The sequence below is a fragment of the Balaenoptera musculus genome, chromosome 3 (assembly GCF_009873245.2).
Source record: "Balaenoptera musculus isolate JJ_BM4_2016_0621 chromosome 3, mBalMus1.pri.v3, whole genome shotgun sequence".
Lineage (NCBI taxonomy): Eukaryota > Metazoa > Chordata > Mammalia > Artiodactyla > Balaenopteridae > Balaenoptera > Balaenoptera musculus.
The window spans coordinates 26,620,911-26,646,962 of record NC_045787.1 but is presented as its reverse complement, the minus strand read 5'-3'; the positions used below and the strand labels follow the sequence as shown (position 1 = coordinate 26,646,962).

General features: G+C 38.4%; 1 protein-coding gene across 3 annotated transcripts in view; it reads left to right on the top strand.

The window, feature by feature from the left end:
- The window catches only part of ADAMTS12 (ADAM metallopeptidase with thrombospondin type 1 motif 12), a 415,782-nt gene that overhangs the window by 375,438 nt on the left and 14,292 nt on the right, over positions 1 to 26,052 (top strand). For all 3 annotated transcript variants that reach the window (XM_036846885.1, XM_036846887.1, XM_036846886.1), the window contains 2 exons: positions 4,767 to 4,910; positions 15,226 to 15,385. In XM_036846885.1, the coding sequence (XP_036702780.1) occupies positions 4,767 to 4,910; positions 15,226 to 15,385 (304 nt within the window). The remainder of the gene's footprint in view (positions 1 to 4,766; positions 4,911 to 15,225; positions 15,386 to 26,052) is intronic.

Genomic DNA, 26,052 nt, shown 5'->3' with positions numbered 1-26,052 from the left:
CAATTCCCACCAACAGGGCACAGGGGTTCCCTTTTCTCCACATCCTGGCCAAGATTTGTTATTTGTTGTCTTTTTTGATGCTAGCCATTCTGACAGCTGTGAGGTGATAACTTATTGTGGTTTTGGTTTGCATTTCCCTGATGATTATTGATGCTGAGCATCTTTTCACATTGCTGTTTGCCATCTGTATGTCTTCTTTGGAAAAATTTCTATTTGGGTCCTCTGCCCATTTTTTAATCAGGTTGTATGTTTTTTGATGTTGACTTGTATGAGTTCTTTGTATATTTTATATATTAACCCCTTATCAAATATATTGTTTGCAAATAGCTTCTCCCATTCAGTAGGCAGCCTTTTCATTTTGTTGATATTTTACTTCACTGTGCAAAAGCTTTTTAGTTTGATGTAGTCCCATTTGTTTATTTTTGCTTTTCTTTCCATTGCCTGAAGAGACAGATCAAAAAAAAAAAAAAATATATATATATATATATATATATATATATTACTAAAACCAATGTCAAAGAGTGTATGTACAGCCTATGTTTTCTTCAAGAAGTTTTATAGTTTCAGGTCTTACATTTAAGTCTTTAATCCATTTTGAGTTTATTTTTGTATATGGTGTGAAAAAGTAGTCCAGTTTTTCCAACACCTTTTCCTGAAGAGGCTGTCTAGTCCCCATTGTATATTCTTGCCACCTTTGTCATAGATTAGTTGACCATATAAGTATGGGTTTATTTCTGGGCTCTCTATCCTGTTACATAGAACTATGTGTCTGTTTTGGTGCCAGTACCATACTGTTTTGATTACCATAGCCTTGTAGTATAGTTGGAAATCAGGGCATGTGACACCTCCACCTTTCTTCTTTCTCAGGATTGTTTTGCCTATTCGAGGTCTTTTGTGTTTCCATACAAATTTAAGAATTATTTGTTCTAGTTCTGTGAAAAATGTCATTGGTATTTTGATAGGGATTGCACTGAATCTGTAGATTTCCTTAGGTAGTATAGTCATTTTAACTGTATTAATTCTTCCAACCCATGAGCACGGTGTATCTTTCCAGTTGTTTGTGTCATCTTCAGTTGCTTTCATCAGTGTCTTATAGTTTTCCAAGTACAAGTCTTTTACCTCCTTGGTTAGATTTATTCCTTGTTATTTTATTCTTTTTGATACAGTTGTAAATTGGATTGTTCCTTAATTTCTCTTCCTGCTAGTTCATTTTTAGTTACAGAAATGCAACAGATTTCTGTATATTTATTTTATATCCTGCAACTTTATCAAATTCATTGATGAGCTCTAGTAGTTTTTTGGTGGCATCTTTAAGATTTTCTATGTATAGTATCATGTCATCTGCAAACAGTGACAGTTTTACTTCTTCCTTTCCAATATGGATTCCTCTTATTTTCTTGTCTGATTGTTGTGGCTAGGACTTCCAATACTATGTTGAATAAAAGTGACAAGAGTGGGCATCCTTGTCTTATTCCTGATCTTAGGGGAAATGGTTACAGCTTTTCTTTTAGAATAAACTTTTTACTTTGTTTTTTTATTTTTTATAAATTTATTTATTTATTTATTTATTTTTGGCTGTGTTGGGTCTTCATTTCTGTGCGAGGGCTTTCTCTAGTTGCAGCAAGCGGGGGCCACTCTTCATCGCGGTGTGCGGGCCTCTCACTATCGCGGCCTCTCTTGTTGCGGAGCACAGGCTCCAGACGCGCAGGCTCAGTAGTTGTGGCTCACGGGCCCAGTTGCTCCACAGCATGTGGGATCTTCCCAGACCAGGGCTCAAACCCGTGTCCCCTGCATTGGCAGGCGGATTCTCAACCACTGCACCACCAGGGAAGCCCGGTTACAGCTTTTTACTGTTGAGTATGATGTTCGCTATAGGTTTGTCATATACGGCCTTTATTACGTTGAGGTATGTTCCCTGTACCCACTTTGTTGAGAGTTTTTATTATAAATCGGTGTTGAATTTTGTGAAAAGCTTTTTCTGCATCTATTGATGTGATCATGATTATTTTTATTCAGTTTGTTAATGTGGTGTATCACATTGATTGATTCTGAATCAAAAACAATCCTTTTATCCCTGGGATAAATCCCACTGGATCATGGTGTATGATCCTTTTAATGTATCATTAGATATTTTTTTCTAATATTTTGTTGGGAATTTTTGCATCTATGTTGATCAGTGATATTGGTCTGTAATTTTCTTTTTTTTTCATTTAAGATCTTTATTGGAGTATAATTGCTTTACAATGGTGTGTTAGTTTCTGCTGTATAACAAAGTGAATCAACTATACATATACATATATCCCCATATCTCCTCCCTCTTGCATCTCCCTCCCACCCTCCCTATCCCACCCCTCTTGGTGGTCACAAAGCACCGAGCTGATCTCCCTGTGCTATGCAGCTGCTTCCCACTAGCTATCTATTTTACATTTGGTAGTATTTATAAGTCCATGCCACTCTCTCACATCATCCCATCTTACCCTTCTCCCTCCCCATGTCCTCAAGTCCATTCTCTGCATCTGCATCTTTATTCCTGTCCTGCCCCAGGTTCTTTGGAACCATTTTTTTTTTTTTTTTAGATTCCATATATATGTGTTAGCATACGGTATTTGTTTTTCTCTTTCTGACTTACTTCACTCTGTATGACAGACTCTAGGTCCATCCACCTCACTACAAATAACTCAATTTCGTTTCTTTTTATGGCTGAGTAATATTCCATTGTATATATGTGCCACATCTTCTTTATCCATTCATCTGTCGATGGACACTTAGGTTGCTTCCTTATCCTGGCTATTGTAAAGAGAGCTGCAAGGAACATTGTGGTACATGACTCTTTTTGAATTATGGTTTTCTCAGGGTATATGCCCAGTAGTGGAATTGCTGGGTCGTATGGTAGTTCTATTTTTAGTTTTTTAAAGAACCTCCATACTGTTCTCCATAGTGGCTGTATCAATTTACATTCCCACCAACAGTGCAAGAGGGTTCCCTTTTCTGCACATCCTCTCAAGCATTTACTGTTTGTAGATTTTTTGATGATGGCTATTCTGACTGGTGTGAGGTGATACCTCATTGTAGTTTTGATTTGCATTTCTCAGAGGTTTCTTAAACTATCCTCATTTTTAAAAATTCTTTCTTTTTTCTGTTCAGCTTAGGTGATTTCCACTACTCTTCCAGGTCACTGATATGTTCCTCTGTATCATCTAATCTACTGTTGATTCTTTCTAATGTACTTTACATCTCAGTTATTGTATTCTTTATCTCTGTCTGGTCCTTCTTTATATTTTCTAACTCTTTGTTGAAATTCTCACCTTATTCATTTATTCTTCTCCTGAGTTTGCTGAGCATTTTTATGATCTTTACCTTGAACTCTTTACAAGGTAGATTGCTTACCTCCACTTCATTTAGTTCTTTTTCTGAGATTTTGTTTTGTTCCTTCATTTGGAACATATCCCTCTGACTCCTAATTTTGCCTAATTCTCTGTGTGTATTTCTATCTGTTAGGTAGGTTGGTTACATTTCCCGGTCTTACAGAAGTGGCCTTATGTACGATATGTCCAGTGGGGCAGCAGCACACTCACCTCTGGTCACTAGAGCTGTGTGCCCTAGGGGTGCCCCCTATGTGGGCTGCATGGACCCTTCTACTGTGATGGGACCGACTACTGTAGGAGCTCTGGTAGGTGGGGTTTTTCCTGATCTGGTTGATTCCTAGGCCCTGCCTCATCTGGTGGCTGCTGGCATGCTGATGGGAAGGGCCAGCTCATAACATGGCTAGCTGCATGGCCTGGGGATCTTGGAGCTATTGTTGGCCCACTGGTGGGTGGGGCAAGGTTCCAGTGCAGGTGGCAGTGGGCCCTGTGGGATCTGGGTCTGGAGCTCACCTGCTGGTGGAAGGGCTGAGTCCTGGGGCTTGTTTCACCTTTGTCATTTGAAATGACAGAGTGGTCATTGTAAGGAACCTGGTGCAAATGTTCCAGATTCCAATAGAGATACTCATATTCTTAATAACAGTGTACACAGCAAAAATAATAGTAAAAGCATTTAAAGAAAATATAATTCTCTTGAGTTTTTCTGTCTTTTCTTGAGTTCTTTATTTAAAAATTAATAATAGCTGTTTTGGCAATCTAAATTCTTTATTCTAGCATACTTTGATGAAAAACATCTAAATACAGATGATTGTGAATTCAGACAGACACTAGGAACATGTTTCGGTGGTTAGACGAAGCTACCTAGATTTGGAGTTAATACAGCTGGGCCTAATTGTTGCTACCAACTTTGTGATGTACTGCAATAAGCTAGGCCTTGTCTCAAGTAATGCTGAACCAGTGATTACCAAACTGATTTTTTAATCCCCACCTGAAATATTCAGTAATCATGGGAATTTCTGCCCTAAAGATAGGTTATATTTTATACTATATACATGTATATCTTTGTAACTTAATAATATGTCATAGTAAAAAAAAAAAATGCTTGTTCCAGACTTACTTGAAACATTCATTTTTTTATTTCCAAACTGAAAAAGGAAGAAAGAACCCTCTTACTAAATAATTAGGGGGCAATGGGTTGACATACAGGGTGTGGAACTAGAGATGAACTGTCAAGTATTTTTTCTAAATAAAGTAAACATTTATTCAGCATCTACTGAATATTCACATCTGCCAGGTGCAGTGTCAGGCACTGAAGATACAGTGAAAAAAGACACGTCCCTACCCTTTATCTCTGAAAATGACACCATGTGATTTTTACCTGACTTTGTCCCTGTTGTGGACCAGTGTTCCAGGTCATGTGGAGGCGGAGTTCAGAAGAGAGGAGTGATTTGTCCAGGAGGCCTGTGTGACTGGACGAAAAGGCCCACATCCATTGCACCCTGCAGTGGGCACCCTTGCTGTCACTGGGCCACTGGGAACTGGGACCTGGTAAGAGTCAGTTATAATCTCTTTCGTTTATTTTTTTAAAATAGCATTTGTTTTCTTTTGATTTTAAAAGTCATATATAATCCCTGTAAATGTTTAATGTATCCATTGATTTAAAGTGTGTTTCTATATATTTCAGTTCTGTATTTTACTTTTCTGCTCTCTAATACCTCTAAGTCTGCTAAAACTTGACCCATGGCTGACGTGGTGGTCAGTGTTAACTGTCCTGAGTTCAGAAGAGAAAAAGATCAAATACTTTCAAAAGAGAAAAGATCAAATGCCTAAAACTAGCCCAGAGGCACAAAGCCTAAGGAAAAGTGATTTGGGGTCCTAACATCTTGGATCCTCTGGCCTTTTGCAGAGCAAATAGGAGTTGCATGTGCCCTGAAGCTTGAGGCTTAGCATGATTTAGTGAATTCCACGTCTCTTGTCAGCCTGCAGATTATCAATTTTCTAGATGGCCAGCATGTTTGATGGAAGGACAAATGAAATAGTTAAATTGTAAATGAGAGAAAGATTTATGATTCTTACAAAGTTTATTGTAGAAATAAAACTATCAGTGACACTGAAAATAAAAAAAATCTTCCATAGACAGATTCTTCCATCACTCTGACTTATTGTATCCTAGGTTCTCTAGAAAATAAAGCTGAGGCAAAATCTAATACTTTATAAGGAAATACAATGTCAGGGAAGCAGGAGTGATAGAAAAGAGGAAGGAGGCAGGGAAGGAGAATCAAGTATGAGGTGGTGCATTACCAGGCTGACCATTTTTCCTAACTGACCACTGCTTGGTGTCAAGAGCAACTGATTGCCTGCTCTCAAAAGATCTTTTAAAAGCTGTTTGAACTACTGTCTCTTGGAGCAGTTTGTCCAGAGGCAGGAAGAGAGGAGATTATCTACCGGCTCCTATCTCCCAGGATTGTGTAAAAAGTCTCCCCTTAGATGGGTAGCATACCCCATTGTCCTGGGTTATTTATGTGTGGGCAGGTCCCACTGTGTCTCATGTCTCATTGGCAACAAGAAAATCCATTGTCAGGGTAAGAGGCACACAGCAAGAGCATGCATGAGGTTCAGGCCAAGGAGTTGTGCTTCCATGCAGCTGGTTGCCACCTCAGCTGGGGCCCATCAAAGGCCAACAGCTGGGAGACGGGTGAGCCAAGAGGATCTGATACACTAACCCCTCAACTATTAATATTTTTTAAAGTAACTTGTTCTTGTGTTAAGTATATTTTGATGGTTATAATGATAACAGAGGCTAATGAAGTATTTTACCAAACATAATGTCCCAAGATATTTTTAGGTTGCTATGTTCTTAACAGTTGTCATTGTTATAGTTGTGTAGTTATACCTGCATAGCCATGATCAATTTGAATGCTGGCCTGTACTTTTTTTTTTTTTTTTTTGGCTGCGTTGGGTCTTTGTTGCTGCGCGCGGGCTTTCTCTAGTTGCGGCTAGCGGGGGCTATTCTTCATTGTGGTGTGCGGGCTTCTCATTGTGGTGGCTTCTCTTGTTGTGGAGCACAGGCTCTAGGCACGTGGGCTTCAGTAGTTGTGGCACATGGGCTCAGCAGTTGTGGCTCACGGGCTCTAGAGCGCAGGCTCAGTAGTTGTGGTGCACGGGCTTAATTGCTCCGCAGCATGTGAGATCTTCCCGGACCAGGGCTCGAACCCCTGTCCCCTGCATTGGCAAGCGGATTCTTAACCACTGCACCACCAGGAAAGTCCCGTGGCATGTACTCTTAAAAAAGGCTCCTGCTGGTGCATACAACTCAAGGTTGTATTGGTCTCTTCCCACTCAAGTCCAGGAAGAACAAGATGACTCATTATTGCTAAAGGAATATTGTACATTAATCAGTTAGCCTACAACAAATAAAAAATACATATTTTACTATTTTATAGCTTAAAAAATGCCTAGTAGACAATGAAGAATGACATCAACCATTCCCTTAGACAGAACCCATAGTATTTTCTATGAATGCCCTATATTCATTGGCATCTAATTCTGACTCATGATGAATTGCCAAATGAGATTCTGGCATCTGGGCAAGCTTCTGGTTATACATTCTACTAAGCTGCCTGCCAGGTCCAGGACCAGTTTTCACCCTACCCCCATGGGTCATGTGAACAACAGAAAACAATGTCATACAGTTGTATTATTTTTCATGTGAAGAAAATTTAATTTATATTTAAGCATCTTACAATATCTCCCTTGGAAATATACTTTATTTCCTATTTATTGGAGGTTCAGTTATTTCTAAAGCCAACTTTCCTCATCCATCTTTGATTTCACAACCTGAAAAAATTGTCCTCAACAGATAAAGATGTGTTTCAGGATTAGGCTTTTCATAAATACCCTGAAGCCCTGTGTAACAATTATAAGCATCACTAATCAAATCAAATGTGACCATCAGAAAAGAAAATTTGATATACTTTGAACTGTCATGAAAATGCTATAAATTTTGGCCCATTCAGGGGCACAAAATCCTATAGATTAAAAACTACAGATAAACATTTTTAAGTGTCACTGTCAACTCCCCGAGGCTCTAGTACCTTATCATTCGTTGTAAAGGAAATTTGGATAATGCAGTTTTCTTTCTGGCAAGAATGATGATGATATCCCAGTAAATATGACAATAGTAATGATGTGTGAAACAGAAGCTCTCAGGGTACACACTGAGAAGAGGAAATTGTCAAAAACATTCCCATTTTCCTGTAAGAATGCAGGCTGCTCCTCATTTTGACATTCAGGTAATGTCAGTGTTAGGTAACACTGAGGTTGTAAATTGTGAAATTTTGTGTGGTTTTTCTTTACCCAGATTTCCAGCGCATTTCTTTGGTTATAATCATCTGTATGAAGTTAGAATAGAAAGTATTAAAATCAGTGAGAAACTTAAAATCCACAGACTATCTGACCCAGTAATTCTACCTTTAATAATTTAACCCACAGATATACCACCAGATGTAATCCTAGATAACTATAAAGAATGCTCATTGCCATCTTGTTATAATAGCAATTCCTGAAAATAATCTAAATGTCCATTGATGGAGGAACTGGTTAATTTATTAATTTATTATAGTACTGCCCTTTTAAGAATGAGGTAGACCTGTATTTCTGAGATGTAAAAATTTCCAACAGCAGAAGTACAGAATTTCCTTAGAGGGAGGTAGAAGTAGCAGTCTCTTGGAGGTGGAGATGAGTTAAAGTTTCCTTGGAAGAACCATGTACTACTAATTCATCAGTTGTGCATATCAAAGAATAGGGGGCAATGGAGGTGGCTCCACCTACCAAGCCAGCCTTTAGGATTGTCCTTGACCTCATTACCTATTATTAAGCGAAAAGGAGAAGTTACCAGAGTTCAAGTAAGACATATGGATGGATCGGATATATACATTTGCTTCTGTTCCCCAAACTCCATTAAACAGCCAGAAGAAGAAAAAAAAACAGCTCAAAGTGGCACAAACCCACAAAGACAGAGAAGAGGACAGGAGACAACACAAAGGGATGGGGTCAATACACTTTTGGAAGATAGAAGTAGATAGCCAGCTATGTCCTGGGTTTAAGAGGTGGCTTTGCTTTCTAATGTAAAACTGACTGTGCCTTAGCATCACCTGGGGCAGCTGGTGGTGTCCAGGAGAATGAATGTCTGCTCCAGATTTAGATGCCTATTTGGGCTTTTATTTGGTTTGGGGTATTCCTGTCTTCTGCTCTGCAAGTTGGGGGAGCAAAGCTAGTGCCCCAGGAGACTTGTGCCACGGCTTGTTTGCAGTTTACACAAACTTGTTCACATTAAACCTCCAAGCAGAATCTGATTGGCAAACTCCAGCTGCAGCATATGGAACTTCTAGATGTTCACTACCTTGAATGGGTGTCAGTGCCACTGAACCATGGGGGAGAGGAGTCGAGGGGCGGAGCCATGCTCTCCCTCTTCTTGGGAGAACGATGGTCTAAGCCAAGGGCCGGTGAGCTTGGGGGCTTCCTCTCCTCACTCCTGCAGGAAGGGGGCAGTTAGGACCCCTCTTAAGCAGTCTTCTATTTCTTACCACTAAATTGTTTTCCTTTTTCATCCAAAAGTTGGAACTCCCCAAATACGCTGTAGAAACCAAATCTGAATTCTGAGATTTTGAAATATCTTAAACCACGAGAGAAAGTCTAGTTCTGTCCCACCTCTGATCAGCAGGCCATCTGTCCGTTCCTCTCCTCTGAGTCAGACAGCTCTAGCAAGCAAGGTTACTTGGCTAGTTCCTAATGCACTGATGGGAGCCATCCCATTAAGGACGACTTCTACTCAAAACGTGACCCTCTGGACTTCAGATGCCTCATTTAGCAGGAAAAGGCATTGATTGGATATATTTATGTGACTGCGGGCATTTGTGGCTGTAGAGTCCTTGACCATAATGTTATATGTAATGGGAACTATCTTATAAATCTGAAAAAATTAAGTTTTTATTTTCTAAAAAAAAGTAGATACCCAAACTTACAATTGACTTAGTAGCATGTCAGAGAAAGCTAAAAACTGTCTATAGCAGAGATTTCCAGGTACATCTGAAGGCAGAGGTGAGGGTAAGGGAAAATGGGAGTTGGTTGAAAGTTTGTAAGAGAAGCAGTTGGATCTTTAGAAATTTTCCTACATCCCAACCATAGCCTGGAGGTCTTCTCTCTGATACCTTGTAATCAGGCATAGTTGATCAGGGCAAAAGGATTAATTGTCTCACCAGTGATTAAGTGATGAAAATACACACAGTAAATAGTGTGATATCCCCCTCCCCGACTGAGCTCCACAAAGGCAGGGGGCCAGCTTAGCCTCAAGAGGAAAAAACTACATAAGAGACCTCTTCCTGCTCACCTTATATAAAGCCATGTCTCAACACCTGCCACCCATGGAACATCCAGTCAGATCATTGGTGCCTCATCTTAAATATACATAGATAGCGTAGGATTTCTGGACATTTGAGAAAACCTATCACACCAAGAACGAAATAACAAAATGAACAGAACAAAAGGAACTCCAAGGAATAGAGACCATGAAAGAAATGAAAGAACTCCTCATAAAGTATATATAATTAGTCTCTTTAGAGAAATAAGAGACTATATCCATGAGCTAGCTTCTTATTAAAGGTATATAAAAAGCATATAAGGAGAATATAAGGAGAATTTAGAAATTTTTAGAGTAGCAAAAGTGAAAATTCAAACATAAGATTGTGAAAATAATGTGAAGAAATCTCTCAAGAAAATGAGGACAAAGACAAAATGAGATAAAAGATAAGGAAATTAGAGGATCAAGCCAGCAGGCACAACATCAAAATAATAAGATTTCAGAAAGGGAGGATGGATGGGATTGACATGCATACACTGATGTGTATAAAATTGATGACTAATAAGAACCTGCTGTATAAAAAAAAAATAAACTAAAGTTCAAAAATTAAAAAAATAATAATAAAAAAAGGGAGGATGGAGATGGAATAGAAGTGAGGAAATTATCAAAGAATTAATATAAGAAAAATTTTCCAAAACTGAAGGACATGTGTCTCCATGTCCTTCATTAAATGCTATGAAAAAAGGAAAAAAGTCAGAGGAGAGGAATATCTGATTCTACAACACCTGAAAACAAATCTTATTTTACATGATTGTTCCAAGAATTGAACTCAAGGATATTGCCTATGTACTTACAGTGCCTGACATATATTAATAGTAAGTGCAAGAAAATTATTAAAGGACTTCCCTGGTGGCACAGTGGTTAAGAATCTGCCTGCCAATGCAGGGGACACGGGTTCGAGCCCTGGTCCGGGAAAAGCCCACATGCCACGGAGCAACTAAGCTTGTGCACCACAACTACTGAGCCTGCACTCTACAGCCCACGAGCCACAACTACTGAGCCCGTGTGCCACAACTACTGAAGCCCACGTGCCTAGAGCCCATGCTCCACAACAAGAGAAGCCACCACAATGAGAAGCCCGCACACCGCAGCAAAGAGTAGCCCCTGCTCACCGCAACTAGAGAAAGCCTGCACACAGCAAAGACCCAATGCAGCCAAAATTAAATAAATAAATAAATTTATTTATTTTTTTAAAAAAAGAAAATTATTCAGTTGAGATGCTTGCATTAGTTTGTACCAGTTTTAAATCATCAAATGGTTTCTTCATTTGATCTATGTTGGTTGAGTGATAGCACTAACAGAGTCCAGTCTTCATGTGTCTATTTTATAGGTTCTCACAGAGAGTCTTTGCTGATCATCTGCTGAGCCCTGGGAATCAACTTTTCCAAACAGGGCAGTTTAAGCTGAAGAGAAGCATCCAGGACTGAAAGAGGATAGTTCAGAGTTCAGTGTAGGGTGCGATCAATTCAGTTGCTCAGCAATCTTAGCTTAGAGCTAAGCCCCAACTAAGCCCCATCCCTATTTTGGGTGCTCAGTTCTGCACAAAGATCCCTTATTTTTATTGGATACAAAGAAGTGGAACTGAGCATTAAGAGAGTTACCTTGTCTCTAAAACCCCAAACTCACAGCATTACCACAATTAACAAAACCCAAATCAGTAACCATGCTTCCTGCTTAATCCTCTAATTTAATACAACACAAATTCATGCATCTTCTCCATCACAAGTTATTTAAATTAGCTAATAAATGCACGGGCAGTGACCTCTCTGCTTATTTTTGTGCTTGGCTTGGAATTAGCTCTTCCATCTTTTTTGTTTGTTTTGTTTTTTTAATTTAATTTTTGTTTTATATTGGAGTATAATTGATTTACAATGTTGTGTTAGTTTCAGGTGTCCAGCAAAGTGATTCAGTTATACATACACATATATCCATTCTTTTTCAGATTCTTTTCCCATATAGGTTATTACAGAATATTGAGTACAGTTCCCTGTGAGTCCTTGTTGACTATCTATTTTATATATAGTAGTGTGTATATGTTACTCCCAAGCTCCTAATTTATCCCTCCCCGCAACCTTTCCCCTTTGGTAACCATAAGTTTGTTTTCAAAGACTGTGAGTCTGTTTCTGTTTCATAAATAAGTTCATTTGTATCACTGTTTTAGATTCCACATGTGATATCATGATATTTGTCTTTCTCTGTCTGACTTACTTCACTTAGTATGATAATCTCTAGGTCCATCCATGTGGTATTATTTCGTTCTTTTTCATGGCTTAGTAATATTCCATTGTATATATGTACCTAATCTTTTTTTTTTTTAATTGGGGCATAGTTGTTTTACAGTGTTGTGTTAGTTTCTAATATACAGCGAAGTGGAGTTCCCTGTGCTATACAGCAGGTTCTCATTAGTTATCTATTTTATACATATTAGTGTATATATGTCAATCCCAATCTCCCAATTGTCCCCACCTGCCCTTTCCCCCCTTGGTGCCCATATGTTTGCTCTCTACATCTGTGTCTCTATTTCTGCCTTGCAAACCAGTTTGTACCACTTTTCTAGATTCCACATATATGCATTAATATTTGTTTTTCTCTTTCTGACTTACTTCACTCTGTATGACAGTCTCTAGGTCCAACCATGTCTCTACAAACGACCCAATTTCGTTCCTTTTTTATGGCTGAGTAATATTCCATCGTATATATATACCACATCTTCTTTATCCATTCGTCTGTTGATGGACATTTAGGTTGCTTCCAGGACCTGGCTATTGTAAATAGTGCTGCAGTGAACACTGGGGTTCATGTGTCTGTTTGAATTATGGTTTTCTCTGGGTATATGCCCAGTAGTGGGATTGCTGGGTCATATGGTAGTTCTATTTTTAGTTTTTTAAGGAACCTCCATACTGTTCTCCATAGTGGCTGTATCAATTTACATTCCCACCAATAGTGCAAGAGGGTTCCCTTTTCTCCACACCCTCTCCAGCATTTATTGTTTATAGATTTTTTGATCATGGCCATTCTGACCGGTATGAGGTGATCCCTCACTGTAGTTTTGATTTGCATTTCTCTAATAATTAGTGATGTTGAGCATCTTTTCATGTGTTTTTTGGGCCATCTGTATGTCTTTGTTGAAGAAATGTCTATTTAGGTCTTCTGCCCATTTTTGGATTGGGGTTGTTTGTTGTTTTGATATTGAGCTGCATGAGCTGTTTGTATATTTTGGAGACTAATCCCTTGTCAGTTGCATTGTTTGCAAATTATTTTCTCCCATTCTATGTGTTGTCTTTTGTTTTGTGTATGGTTTCCTTTGCTGTGCAAAAACTTTTAAGTTTGATTAGGTACCATTTGTTTATTTTTGTCTTTATCTTCATTACTCTAGGAGGAAGATACAAAAAGATATTGCAGGGATTTATGTCAAAGTGTGTTCTGCCTATGTTTTCCTCTAAGAGTTTTATAGTATCCAGTCTTACATCTAGGTCTTCAATCTATTTCGAGTTTTTGTGCAAGGTGTTACGGAGTATTCTAATTTCATTCTTTTATTTGTAGCTGTCCAGTTTTCCCAGCACCACTTATTGAAGAAGCTGTCTTTTCTCCATTGTATATTCTTGCCTGTAACAACCTTGTTTTACAGAGGAAGAAAAAGAGAGGTTGAATGAGATCCAGGACAATGCGTAGTGAGTGAAAAAGCCCAAGTCTCCTGAATTCTGGCCCAGTGCCTCCAGTACCCTTTATCATATTCTGGCTTGATTAATTTCCCTTGTTCTTCCCTCTGTCCTCTGTTGCACACTTTTATTTACTCAGGATCAGTTGAGTAGTTATTTTCTTACTTTTCTCTTGTCCATATCCATGGAAAATTTGATGTGAATTCACTGAATAAAATTACCTTTAGGTTTAATCAGAGTAATTTCTGAATTTATAAAACAGACATAAAGTTCCATGCTGATCGCCTTGCTCTAGGCTTTATGAAGAGTAGAGTAAAATAAAGCAGTGGATGTTAAGAAGAATTTGATGTTTCTCCTCTTATCCCACATTGGAGTTTTATGGGAAACAGTGTTTGGTAACAGTATTCTGAGTTTCAGTGGTGTCCAGTGTGGATATTTTTGTAAGTCTAGTAATCTTGTTGACCAATAATATTTCAAATGGCAAATGGGATATTTAGGGCCTGGAGATTTTTCCATAATTTACCATGCAGCAGTCTTTTTCGGCCAATCAATGGGTATTTACTGAATGGTCGTGCTGCGTTTAGCACTCACCTACTTACCATGCAGAACAAAGAAAGAGGAACTGGTTTCTGCCCTCTGGGAGATTTTGATTATATAAGACAGATGAGGCGAAAAGTAGTAAAACATGAAATAGAATGTAAACCATAAGAGTATATGTGGGTCACTATAGCCAAAAGGTGGAAGCAACCCAATGTCCATCAACAGATGAAAGGATAAAGAAAATGTGGTATCTACATACAATGGAATATTATCCCACCTTAAAGAGGAAATTCTGACACATGCTATAACATGGAGGAAACCTGGAGACATTATGCTAATTGAAAGAAGCAAGTCACAAAAGGACAAATATTGTATGATTCTACTTATATGAGGTACCTCAAATAGTCAAATAGACAAAAAATAGAATGGTGGTTGCCAGGGACTGGGGCAGGGTAGGTTGGGGGTACAGAGTTTCAGTTTGGAGAGATGAAAAACTCCTAGAGATGGATGGTGGTAATGATTACAGAACAATGTGAATGTATTTAAGGCACTGAACTGTAGAGTGAAAAAATGGTTAAAATAGTAAATTTTATGTTTTATATATTTTACCACAATAAAAAAATTTTTTTAAAGAGTGTATGTATATATAGTAAATTCAGACACATTTTCTTACATCCCCAGGATGGTTTCCCAGGCCAGAGACTCTCCCTTCTGCTTCCAGGAAGCCACATCATGACATTAAATGAATCTTGTCTGTTAGGTGGCTTGAGGCCACACATGGTACAGCTAGGTCCGTTCCAAATTCCCTCTCCATTCCACGTTGCTTTTCCTCTCCCTCTTCCCTTTTGATCTTCTCTCAGCTTTCCTCGTAGCTCTGTCCCCTCTCCTCACATCTGACTCCCAGCCCCAAATCAAAACCAGTTCAGAGAAACTGGATTGCTGAGGCACCAGAGTCCAGATATGAAATTTTTTTTCTATTTTGCTTGCAGTTCACCCTCTGTCCACATTCTTCAGAGAACCCAATTGTAAATTAAGACGAATTCAGTTCACACAATCTGTAATATAAACTCTTCCTAAATTCACATCTCCAAATTATTAGTGCCTTTATTCTATGACTCCTTCAAAAAGCCTTGTGGTGATGGCTTGCCCCTATTTGACAACCGTGGGGTTAAAGCAGTTATGCTGGAGTTCCCCTGGTGATCCTGGGGGAGAATTCTGACTCCCTCCCTGTGCCCGTCTCTTCCAGTGCACTGCATCCTGTGGAGGTGGCTTTCAGAAGAGGACTGTCCATTGTGTTGCCTCAGAGAACAATAAAACTGAAGACCAGGACCGATGCCTGTGTGATCACGAACCCAGACCCCCAGAATTCCAAAAATGCAACCAGCAGGCCTGCAGGAAGAACGCTGGTAGGTGAATGGCTTTGCTCAGGGGAACAGAGCTTTTCATAAATAAGTTGTCCTGCATGACTTGATTTGTGGGTAGTTTTAGCCCCCTTTTACAGAGCTAAGAATCTTAATGCTGAAGAGGCCAGCCAGCTCCCCTGGGAGCCATCTGTCGGGTTCCGTGAAGTTCGACATTATTTCCTTGAGGGATTATCTCATCCATTTTCCTATCTCAAAGCATGTTTACACTGACTTCATCCCACACAAATGAGAATCACTTCTATTTTTTCAAAGATTTCTGAGAAATGCTCTAGCCTTTCTCAGGAACCCAGTCAAGTACTGAATGGACCTTTCTATCAATCTTGCACTGCTGTCTGAGGTCAGGTTCCGTAGAAACAGACTCTGAGGTGCAAACTTGTGTGCAAGGGATTCATTAAGGAAGTGCTCCCAGGGAAGATAGCTAAGGGAGAGGGAAACAAGACAGAAAAGGAAGGAAGCACAGCCGGGCTGCCATCTCAGGCACATTCCTAGCTTCAGCCTGCTCCCACAGGGAAGCTCCAGGGTGAAAGTTATATCTCAGAGTTGTCTGCTCTTGAGGCCAGTGAGCTGGGAGTTCACATACCCACACCTTTCAGCCATTGGCCAACAGCTGCCCAGGGAAAGTGGATTTGCAGGTATTTAAGGCTCTCTACCAGTGGTAGTCTTCTTCCAAAGATTCTTAAGGATGACAGGTAGTGAATCCTGCTGTTTATTAATCTGCTTCTCACCTCCTTCCAAGCACTGAGGGCTGGCATTCAACAGAGACTGCTGTCAGAGTTAATATCCTGAGAAGAGTTTCCCTAAGGATTGTTTATTTACAAATCATGTATTTATTTAACAGATATTTGCTGGGCACTTACTTTGTGTTAAACATAATGTCAAACAAGGAACAAAATCACCAACCAGTGAGATACTGATCAGGGCGGTAAGGGTGTTATGACAGCACTTGGGAAGGGCATCATATGTAAACTGGGGAGAGGAGGAAAGGCCTCCAGAGAAAGTGAAGGATGAGTAGAGAGGTCAGGGGAGAGGTTCCAGGAGCAGCTTTCAGTGTCTGCAGTAAGCAGGAAGAAGATGATGTCATGGCATATAAGTCTAAATTCAGTACACAGTTCAAGGGGAGTTAGGAAACAGTAGGGCTAGAGGGGTAAGCTGCAGCTAGAGGATAAAGAGCCTCATGAAGCAACGCCGATGAGTTTGGACTTTATCCCTAGGGCAGAAGGGAGCCATTGAAGTATTCCAAACAGGGGAGTGATGATAAGAAAGTCATGCAAGCTGCACTGTGGAAGATAGAGAAAAGAACCAGTTCGGAGACTACCACTGCACCCCAAGCAGGAGATGTATGTGGCATGAACTAAGGCAGCAGAAGCGCAGATAGAGAGAAGTGAGTGGATTCAAGAGCTACTTAAAAGAGACACCAGACAGGACTTTGTGCCGGGGAAAGAGGAGGGAGAACAAAGCCCAGATTTCCGACTTGGGCAGCTGAGTAGATGAAGCTAACATTCTGTGAGAGACGAAGCCCAGGAGTGGGTTTGGGAATGGGGAAAGGTAATGCATTCTGTTTGGGACATGTTTGTTGAGCAGATAAATCATTTAGGTAGGAGTGGTCTGTGATTGGTTTTTACACAGGTGCAGAGGTCAGGAGAGAAGTGTGGGCTGGAAATCCTGAACACAGTGCACTGAGGGGAAAATGCTTCAGGTCTGATGATCCCATGCAACTTCTTTCTGACCAACTTGCATTTGAGGCTGGCTATCATTGACCTTACTTGAACCTCCAAACAGAGCTACCTAGGGCTCATTTTCAGAGGTATTATTAAGTTTTAGCCTTCCAGACTCTTGCTACTCAGTGTGGTGCCTGGACTAGCTGCATGGGCATCACCTGGGAGCTTGTTAGAAATGCAGGATCTCAGGCCTCACCCTAGACCTACTGAATCAGAATCTGCATTTAAACAAGATTCCCAGGTGATTTGGATGCATGTTAAAGTTTGAGAAGCACCCTGTTCTATTTTTTTTATTTAATTGAAGTATAGTTGATTTACAATGCTGCATTAATTTCTGCTGTACAGCAGTGATTCAGTTATACATTTACATATTCTTTTTCATATTCTTTACCATCATGGTTTATCACAGGATATTGAATATAGTTCCCTGTGCTATGCAGTAGGACCTTGTTGTTTATCCATTCTATATATACTAGTTTGTGTCTGCTAATCCCAAACTCCTAATCCTTCCCTCCCCCATCCCCCCTCCCCCTTGGCAACCACAAGTCTGTTCTCTGTGTCTTTGAATCTGTTTCTGTTTCATAGATAGGTTCATTGGTGTCGTATTTCAGAATCCACATATAAGTGATACATGGTATTTGTCTTTCTCTTTCTGAATTACTTCACTTAGTATGATAATCTATAGGTACCTCATTGTAGTTTTGATTTGTATTTCTCTAATAATTAGCGGTGATGAGCATCTTTTCATGAGAAGCACCCTGTTCTAGACCAAGGGGTCAATTTGGGACACTTCCTTTCATGTCATCTCATCACACTCTTTGGTACCATGTTTTTAAAATGCTGAGAGTATAGAATCCTTCTAAGCTGTGATGGTTTTTATATAATTGAGGCAGCAACACAGTCTTGGTTGACCATGCCTAGTGTTATTGTTTTGTTTTTGTCTTTGGCCATACCACACGGCATGCGGGATCTTAGTTCCCTAACCAGGGATTGAACCTGTACCCCCTGCAGTGGAATTGCAGAGTCTTAACCACTGGACCACCAGGGAAGTCTCTATTGGTTATTTTTAAATTATATATACATTGCACTGCCCAGCAATAAGACAGTTGAAGACAATTGTCAATCCTCAAAATTGGGTTAAATGCATATCTGGTATTTTTTACATTGAAATCTCACATTGAGGAGATGACGACTAATGGTTAGCTGACAATGGATGTAAATAAAAAAAAAGAATTCCACTCACCAAAAATTATCAGGGCAACAAAAAGTAATTACAAGTTTCTCTCGAAGGCAAAGTCATGCTTACTCATATAGAAACAATAGGAAAGAGCAGCTGCAAGAAATTCCTTGATTTAAAAAAAGCCAACCACCCACCCTGACCCCTGTACCCTCTAAAATGCTTTGAAAATAAGCCATTCAATGCCCAGATTCTTCTCAGCCAGCCAGCCATCACAGTAAACATGCCCCCATACCCATCTTGTAAAATCAGGTATGAATTCATGTAAGGTTTGTTTTCCTCCAGGCCATTTTACTTTCTTTATGTGCCGTCTAAATTGTTAATGACTTAAAATCTAAATCAGAACTATTATTTCCATAGTGGGGGCTATAGAACTCTTTCCAAGCATATGGGTTAAAAAAACATCAAAATATACAAACAGCTCATGAAGCTCAATATCAATAAAACAAACAACCCAATCAAAAAATGGGTGGAAGATCTAAATAGACATTTCTCCAAAGAAGACATACAGATGGCCAACAAACACATGAAAAGATGCTCAACATCACTAATTTTTAGAGAAATGCAAATCAAAACTACATTGAGGTATTATTACCTCACACCAGTCAGAATGGCCATCATCAAAAAAATCTACAAACAAATGCTGGAGAGGGTGTGGAGAAAAGGGAATCCTCCTGCCCTGTTGGTGGAAATGTAAATTGATACAGCCACTATGGAGAACAGTATGGAGGTTCCTTAAAAAACTAAAAATAGAACTACCATACGACCCAGCAATCCCACTACTGGGCATATACCCTGAGAAAACCATAATTCAAAAAGAGTCATGTACCACAATGTTCATTGCAGCTCTATTTACAATAGCCAGGACATGGAAGCAACCTAAGTGTCCATCGACAGATGAATGGATAAAGATGTGGCACATATATACAATGGAATATTACTCAGCCATAAAAAGGAACGAAACTGAGTTATTTGTAATGAGGTGGATGGACTTAGAGTCTGTCATACAGAGTGAAGCAAGTCAGAAAGAGGAAAACAAATACTGTATGCTAACACACATATATGGAATCTAAAAAAGCGGTACTGATGAACCTAGTGGCAGGTCAGGAATAAAGACGCAGATGTAGAGAACAGACTTGAGGACACAGCAGGGTAGGGGAAGCTGGGACGAAGTGAGAGAGTAGCACTGACATATATACACTACCAAATGTAAAATGGATGGCTAGTGAGAAGCTGCTGCATAGCACAGGGAGATCAGCTCAGTGCTTTGTGATGACCTAGAGGGGTGGGATAGGGAGGGTGGGAGAGAGGCTCAAGAGGGAGGAGATATGGGGATATATGTGTACATATAGCTGATTCACTTTGTTGTACAGCAGAAACTAACAACATTGTAAAGCAATTATACTCCAATAAAGATATTAAAAAACAAAAACAAAAGGGCAACATGCACCCCAATGTTCACTGAAGCACTATTTACAATAGCCAGGACATGGAAGCAACATAAATGTCCATCAACAGATGAATGGATAAAGAAGATGTGGTACATATGTACACAATGGACTATTACTCAGCCATAAAAAAGAACAAAATTGGGTCATTTGTAGAGACACGGTTGGACCTAGAGACTGTCATACAGAGTGAAGTAAGTCAGAAAGAAAAAAACAAATATCGTCTATTACCACATATATGTGGAATCTAGAAAAATGGTACAGATGAACCTGTTTGCAAGGCAGAAATAGAGACACAGGTGTAGAGAGCAAATGTATGGACACCAAGGAGGGAAAGTGGGGGTGGGATGAATTGGGAGATTGGGACTGACCTATGTGCACTGCCATGTGTAAAACAGATAGCTAGTGGGAACCTTCTGTATAGTGCAGGGAGCTCAGCTCGGTGCTCTGCAGTGACCTAGATGGATGGGATGAGGGAGGGGTGGGAAGGAGGTCCAAGAGGGAGGGGATATATGTATACATGTAGCTGATTCACTTCGTCATACAACAGAAACTGACACAACATTGTAAAGCAACTATACCCCAATTTTTTAAAAAGTCAAAAAAATTCATCCAGAAATATTTACTGAATATCAGCTATCTTCTAGGAATTATATTCATGATGATTAAAAAACAAAAGCAAAACTCTTATGCACACCATTCTTGGGTTGTTGTTGTTGTTTAATTTGGGGAATGAGGGGTACAGAATGCAGTAGAAAAATAAGGAAAGTGATAAGGATAGTACTTAAAGTTGATACAAATAAACATTTGAGTCATCAGACTTAAAATTTTTTCTTCCAGTTTTATTGAGATATAACTGACACATAGCACTGTATAAATTTAAGGTGTACAGCATAATAATTTGATTTACATACATTAGGGACTGACTATCACAATAACTTTACTGTGTTAGATACTAAATTAAAGAAATAGAAATTTGTTTTCTTGTGATGAGAACTCTTAGAATTTACTCTTAAAAACTTTCATATATATTGTACAGCAGTGCTTATTATATTTATCATGTTGTATATTACATCCTTAGTATTGTAACTGGAAATTTGTATATTTTGACTGCCTTCCTCCACTTCCCCCTCCCCTACACCCACCTCTGGTAACCACAAATTTTATCTATTTTTCTGAGTTTGTTTTTGAAGTATAACAACACTGTGTTAGTTCTTGGCACACAAGATAGGGATTTGATATTTCTATACATTTCAAGCTGATAACAATGATAAGTCGAGTTACCATCTGTCACCATTCAAAGATATTACATAGTTATTGACTATATTCCCCACACTGTACATTTCATACCCATGACTCATTAATTTTATAACTGAAGTGTGTACCTCTTAACCTCCCTCACCTACATCTTTCCTCCCCCTACCCCACACCCCTCTGGCAACCACCTGTTTGTTCTCTGTATCTATTAGTCTGTTTTTGTTTTGTTTTGTTTTTTAGATTCCACAAATAAGTAAGACCATGCAGTATTTGTCTTTCTCTGAGTTATTTCACTTAACATAATAACCTCTAGGTCCATCCATATTGTCGCAAATGGCAAGATGTCATTCGTTTTCATGGCTGAGTAATATTCCATTGTGTATATATATACCACATCTTCTTTATCCATTCATCTATTGATGGGCATTTAGGTTGCCTCCATATGTTGGCTAGTGTAAATAGTGCTGCAATGAACATAGAGGTGCATATATCTTTTCTAATTAGAGTTTTTGTTTTCTTTGGATAATACACAGGAGTGGAATTGTTGGATCATATGGTAGTTATATTTTTAATTTTTTGAGGAACCTCCATACTGTTTTCCATAGTAGCTGCACCAATGTACACTCCCACCAACAGGGCACAAGGGTTCCCTTTTTTCCACATCCTGGCCAATGTGTATTATTTGTTGTCTTCTTGATGCAAACCATTCTGAAAGGTGTGAGATGATATCTCATTGTGGTTTTGATTTGCATTTCCCTTTTGATAAGTGATGTTGAGCATCTTTTCATGTACCTGTTGGCCATCTGTATGTCTTCTTTGGAAAATTTCTATTCAGATCCTCTGCCCATTTTTTAATCAGGTTTTATGTTTTTTGATGTTGAGTTGTATGAGTTCTTTGTATATTTTGGATAGTAACCCCTTATCAAATACACTGTTTGCAAATATCAATTTCTTCTCCCATTCAGTAGGCAGCCTTTACATTTTGTTGATATTTTCCTTCACTGTGCAAAAACTTTTTAGTTTGATGTATTCCCATTTGTTTATCTTTGCTTTCATTTCCCTTGCCTAAGCAGACAGATCCAAAAAAAATTCCTAAGACCGATGTCAAAGAGCATACTACCTATGTTTTCTTTGAGAGGCTTTATGGTTTCCAGTCTTAGGTTTAAGTCTTTAATCCATTTTGAATTTATTTTTGTGCATGGTGTGAGAGAGTAGTCCAGTTTGATTCTTTCCCATGTAGCTGTCCAGTTTTCCCACCACTGTTTGTTGATGAAGATGTCTTTTCTCCATTGTATATTCTTCACTGCTTTGTCATAGATTATTTGCCCATGTAACAGTGGGTTCATTTCTGGACTCTCTATTCTGTCCCATTGAACTGTGTGTCTGTTTTTGTGCCAGTACTATACTGTTTTGATTACCATAGCTTTGTAGTATAGTTGGAAATCAGGTCACGTGATACCTCCACCTTTGTTCTTTCTCAAGATTGTTTTACCTATTTGAGGTCTTTTGTGTTTCCGTACAAATTTAAGAATTATTTGTTCTAGTTCTGTGAAAAATGCCATTGGTATTTTGATAGGGATTGCACTGAATCTGTAGATTTCCTTAGGTAGTATAGTCACTTAAACAATACTAATTCTTCCAATTCATGAACACAAGATATCTTTCCATTTGTTTGTGTCATCTTCAATTTCTTTTATCATTGTCTTATAGTTTTACAAGTACTGGTCTTTTACCGCCTTAGATTTATTCCTTGGTATTTTATTCCTTCTGATGTGGTTGTAAATGGGATTGTTTCCTTAATTTCTCTAATAGTTCATTGTTATAGAAATGCAACAGATTTCTGTATATTAATTTTGTAACCTGCTACTTTACTGAATTCATTGATGAGCTCTACTAGTTTTCTGGTAGCATCTTTAGGATTTTCTATGTTTAGTGTCATGTCATCTGCAAACAGTGACAATTTTACTTCTTCCTTTCCAGTTTGGATTTATTTTATTTTTCTGATTGTTGTGGCTAGGACTTCCAATACTACGCTGAATAAAAGTGGTGAGAGTGGACATCCTTGTGTTCTTCCTGATCTTAGAAGAAATGCGCTAAGCTTTTCACCATTGACTATGATGTTAGCTGTGGGCTTATTATATAGGCTTTATTGTGTTGAAGTATGTTCCCTCTAAACCCACTTTCTGGAGAGTTTTTTATCATAAATGGATGTTGAATTTTATCAAAAGCTTTTTGGCATCTGTTGAGATGATCATATGATTTCATTCTTCAGTTTGTTAATGTGGTGTATCATATTGATTGATTTGCAAATACTGAACCATCCTTGTATCCCTGGGATAAATCCCACTTGATCATGGTGTATGCTCCTTTGAATGTATTGTTGAATTTGGTTTGCTAATATTTTGTTGAGGATTTTTGCATTTGTCCATCAATGATATCGGCCTGTAATTTTCGTTTTTGTGATCTCTTTATCTGGTTTTGATATCGGGGCAATGCTGGCCTTGTGGAACGAGTTTGTTAGTGTTTCTTCCTCCTCAATTTTTTGGAATAGTTTGAAGAGGATACATGTTACTCTTCTCTAAATGTTTGGTAGAATTCACCTATGAAGCCATCTGCTTCCAGGCTTTTGTTTGTTGGGAGTTTTTTTTATTATTATTGATTCATTTTCATTACTGGTAATCAGTCTATTCACATTTGCTATTTCTTCCTGATTCAGTCTTGTGAGATTGTACATTTCTAGAAATTTGTCCATTTCTTCTAGGTCATCCATTTCATTGGTGTATAATTGTTCATATAATTTCTTATGATCCTTTGTATTTCTGTGGTATCAGTTGTTACTTCTTTTTCACTTCTGATTTTATTGATTTGGGCCCTCTTTTTATCTTTTCAAAGAACCAGCTCTCAGTTTCATTGATCTTTATTATTGTTTTATTAGTCTCCATTTATTTATGCTCTGATATATATGATCTTTTTCCTTCTAACTTTGGGTTTTGTTTGTCCTTCTTTTTCTAATTCCTTTAGGTGTAATGTTGGGGTTTTTTTTGAGATGTTTCTTGTTTCCTGAGGTAGGCTTGTATGGCTAAAATTTCCTTCTTAGAACTGCTTTTGTTGCATCCCACAGACTTTGGATCTTTGTGTTTTGTTTTCGTCTGTCTATAGGTATTTTTTGATTTCTTCTTTTATTTCCTCGGTGATCCATTGGTTGCTTAGCAGAATGTTATTTAGTCTCCATATGTTTGTGTTTTTTGAAGTTTTTTCTTGTAGCTGATTTCTAGTCTCATATATTGTATTTGGAAAAGATGCTTGATATGATTTCAGTTATCTTAAATTTACTGAGACTTGTTTTGTGGCATAATGTGATCTATCCTGTAGAATGTTCCATGTACATTTTAAAGAATGTTTATTATCTGCTTTTGGATGGAAGGTATATATATATATATATGTGTGTGTGTGTGTGTGTGTGTGTGTGTGTGTGTGTGTATCTCCATTTGGTTTAATGTATCATTTTTTTTTAAGGAAAAATGTTTTTTACTGAAATGGGTAATTGGAACTGGGAAAGAAATGTGGGGATATTTATCTGTTTCTTTCATACATAGAGTGTGTTTGTGATTTGCAGTGTCTGAATTAAGGTTTCATTAAGATTTCACTTTCATCAAGGATAGGTTCATCTGAAGAAAAACCAGCCAACCAAAAGGAAAACCCTTAAATCACAAGATACCATTGCCAAAGTCAAAGAGCATATGTGAAGTACATATTCTCTAGTCAAGCTGATCCATGCTGTGTTCTTTTTTTTTATTGTTTGCCACTTTATTATGCTTCTCTGATATTACATTTTTATAAATTGAAGGTTTGTGGCAACTCTGAGTTGAGTAAGACTATTGCCACCATTTTCCCAACAGCATTTGCTCACTTAGTATCTCAGAGTCACATTTTGGTACTTCTCACAATATTATAAGCTTTTTCATTATTACTAAATTATGGTGATCTGTGATCAGTGATCTTTTTTTAGAGCTCTTATACTTATTTTTTTTAATTTTTATTTTATATTGGAGTATAGTTGATTTACAGTGTTGTGTTTCAGGTGTACAGCAGGGTGATTTAGTTATACATATACATATATCCATTCTTTTTCAGATTGTTCCCATATAGGTTATTACAGAATATTGAGGAGAGTTCCCTGTGCTATACAGTAGGTCCTTGTTGATTATCTATTTTATTTATAGTAGTGTCTATATGTTAATCCCAACTTCCTAATTTATCCCTTACCCCCACCTTTTGCCTTTGGTAACCGTAAGTTTGTTTTCTAACTCTGTGAGTCTGTTTCTGCTTTGTAAATAAGTTCATTTGTATGTTTTTTATATTCCACATATAAGTGATGTCATATGATATTTGTCTTTGTCTAACTTACTGCACTTAGTATGATAATCTCTGTGTCCATCCATGTTGCTGCAAATGGCATTATTTCATTATTTTTTATGGCTGAGTAATATTCCATTATACATATATACCACATCTTCTTTATCCATTCACCTGTTGATGGACATTTAGGTTGCTTCCATGTCTTGACTATGGTAAATAGTACTGCAATGAATATTGGGGTGGCTGTATCTTTTTGGAGTATGGTTTTCTCCAGATATATGCCCAGGAGTGGGATTGCAGGATCATATGGTAGCTCTATCTTTAGTTTTTAAGGAACCTCCCTACTGTTCTCCATAGTGGCTGCACCAATTTACATTCCCACCAACAGTGTAAGGGGGTTCCCTTTTTTCCACACCCTCTCCAGCATTTACTGTTTGTAGACTTTCTGACGATGGCTGTTCTGACTGGTGTGAGGTGATACCTCATTATAGTTTTGATTTGCATTTCTCTAGTAATTAGTGATGTTGAACATCTTTTCATGTGTTTTTTGGCCATCTGTATGTCTTCTTTGGAGAAATGTCTATTTAGATCTGCCCATTTTTTGATTGGGTTTTTTGTTTTTTTGATATT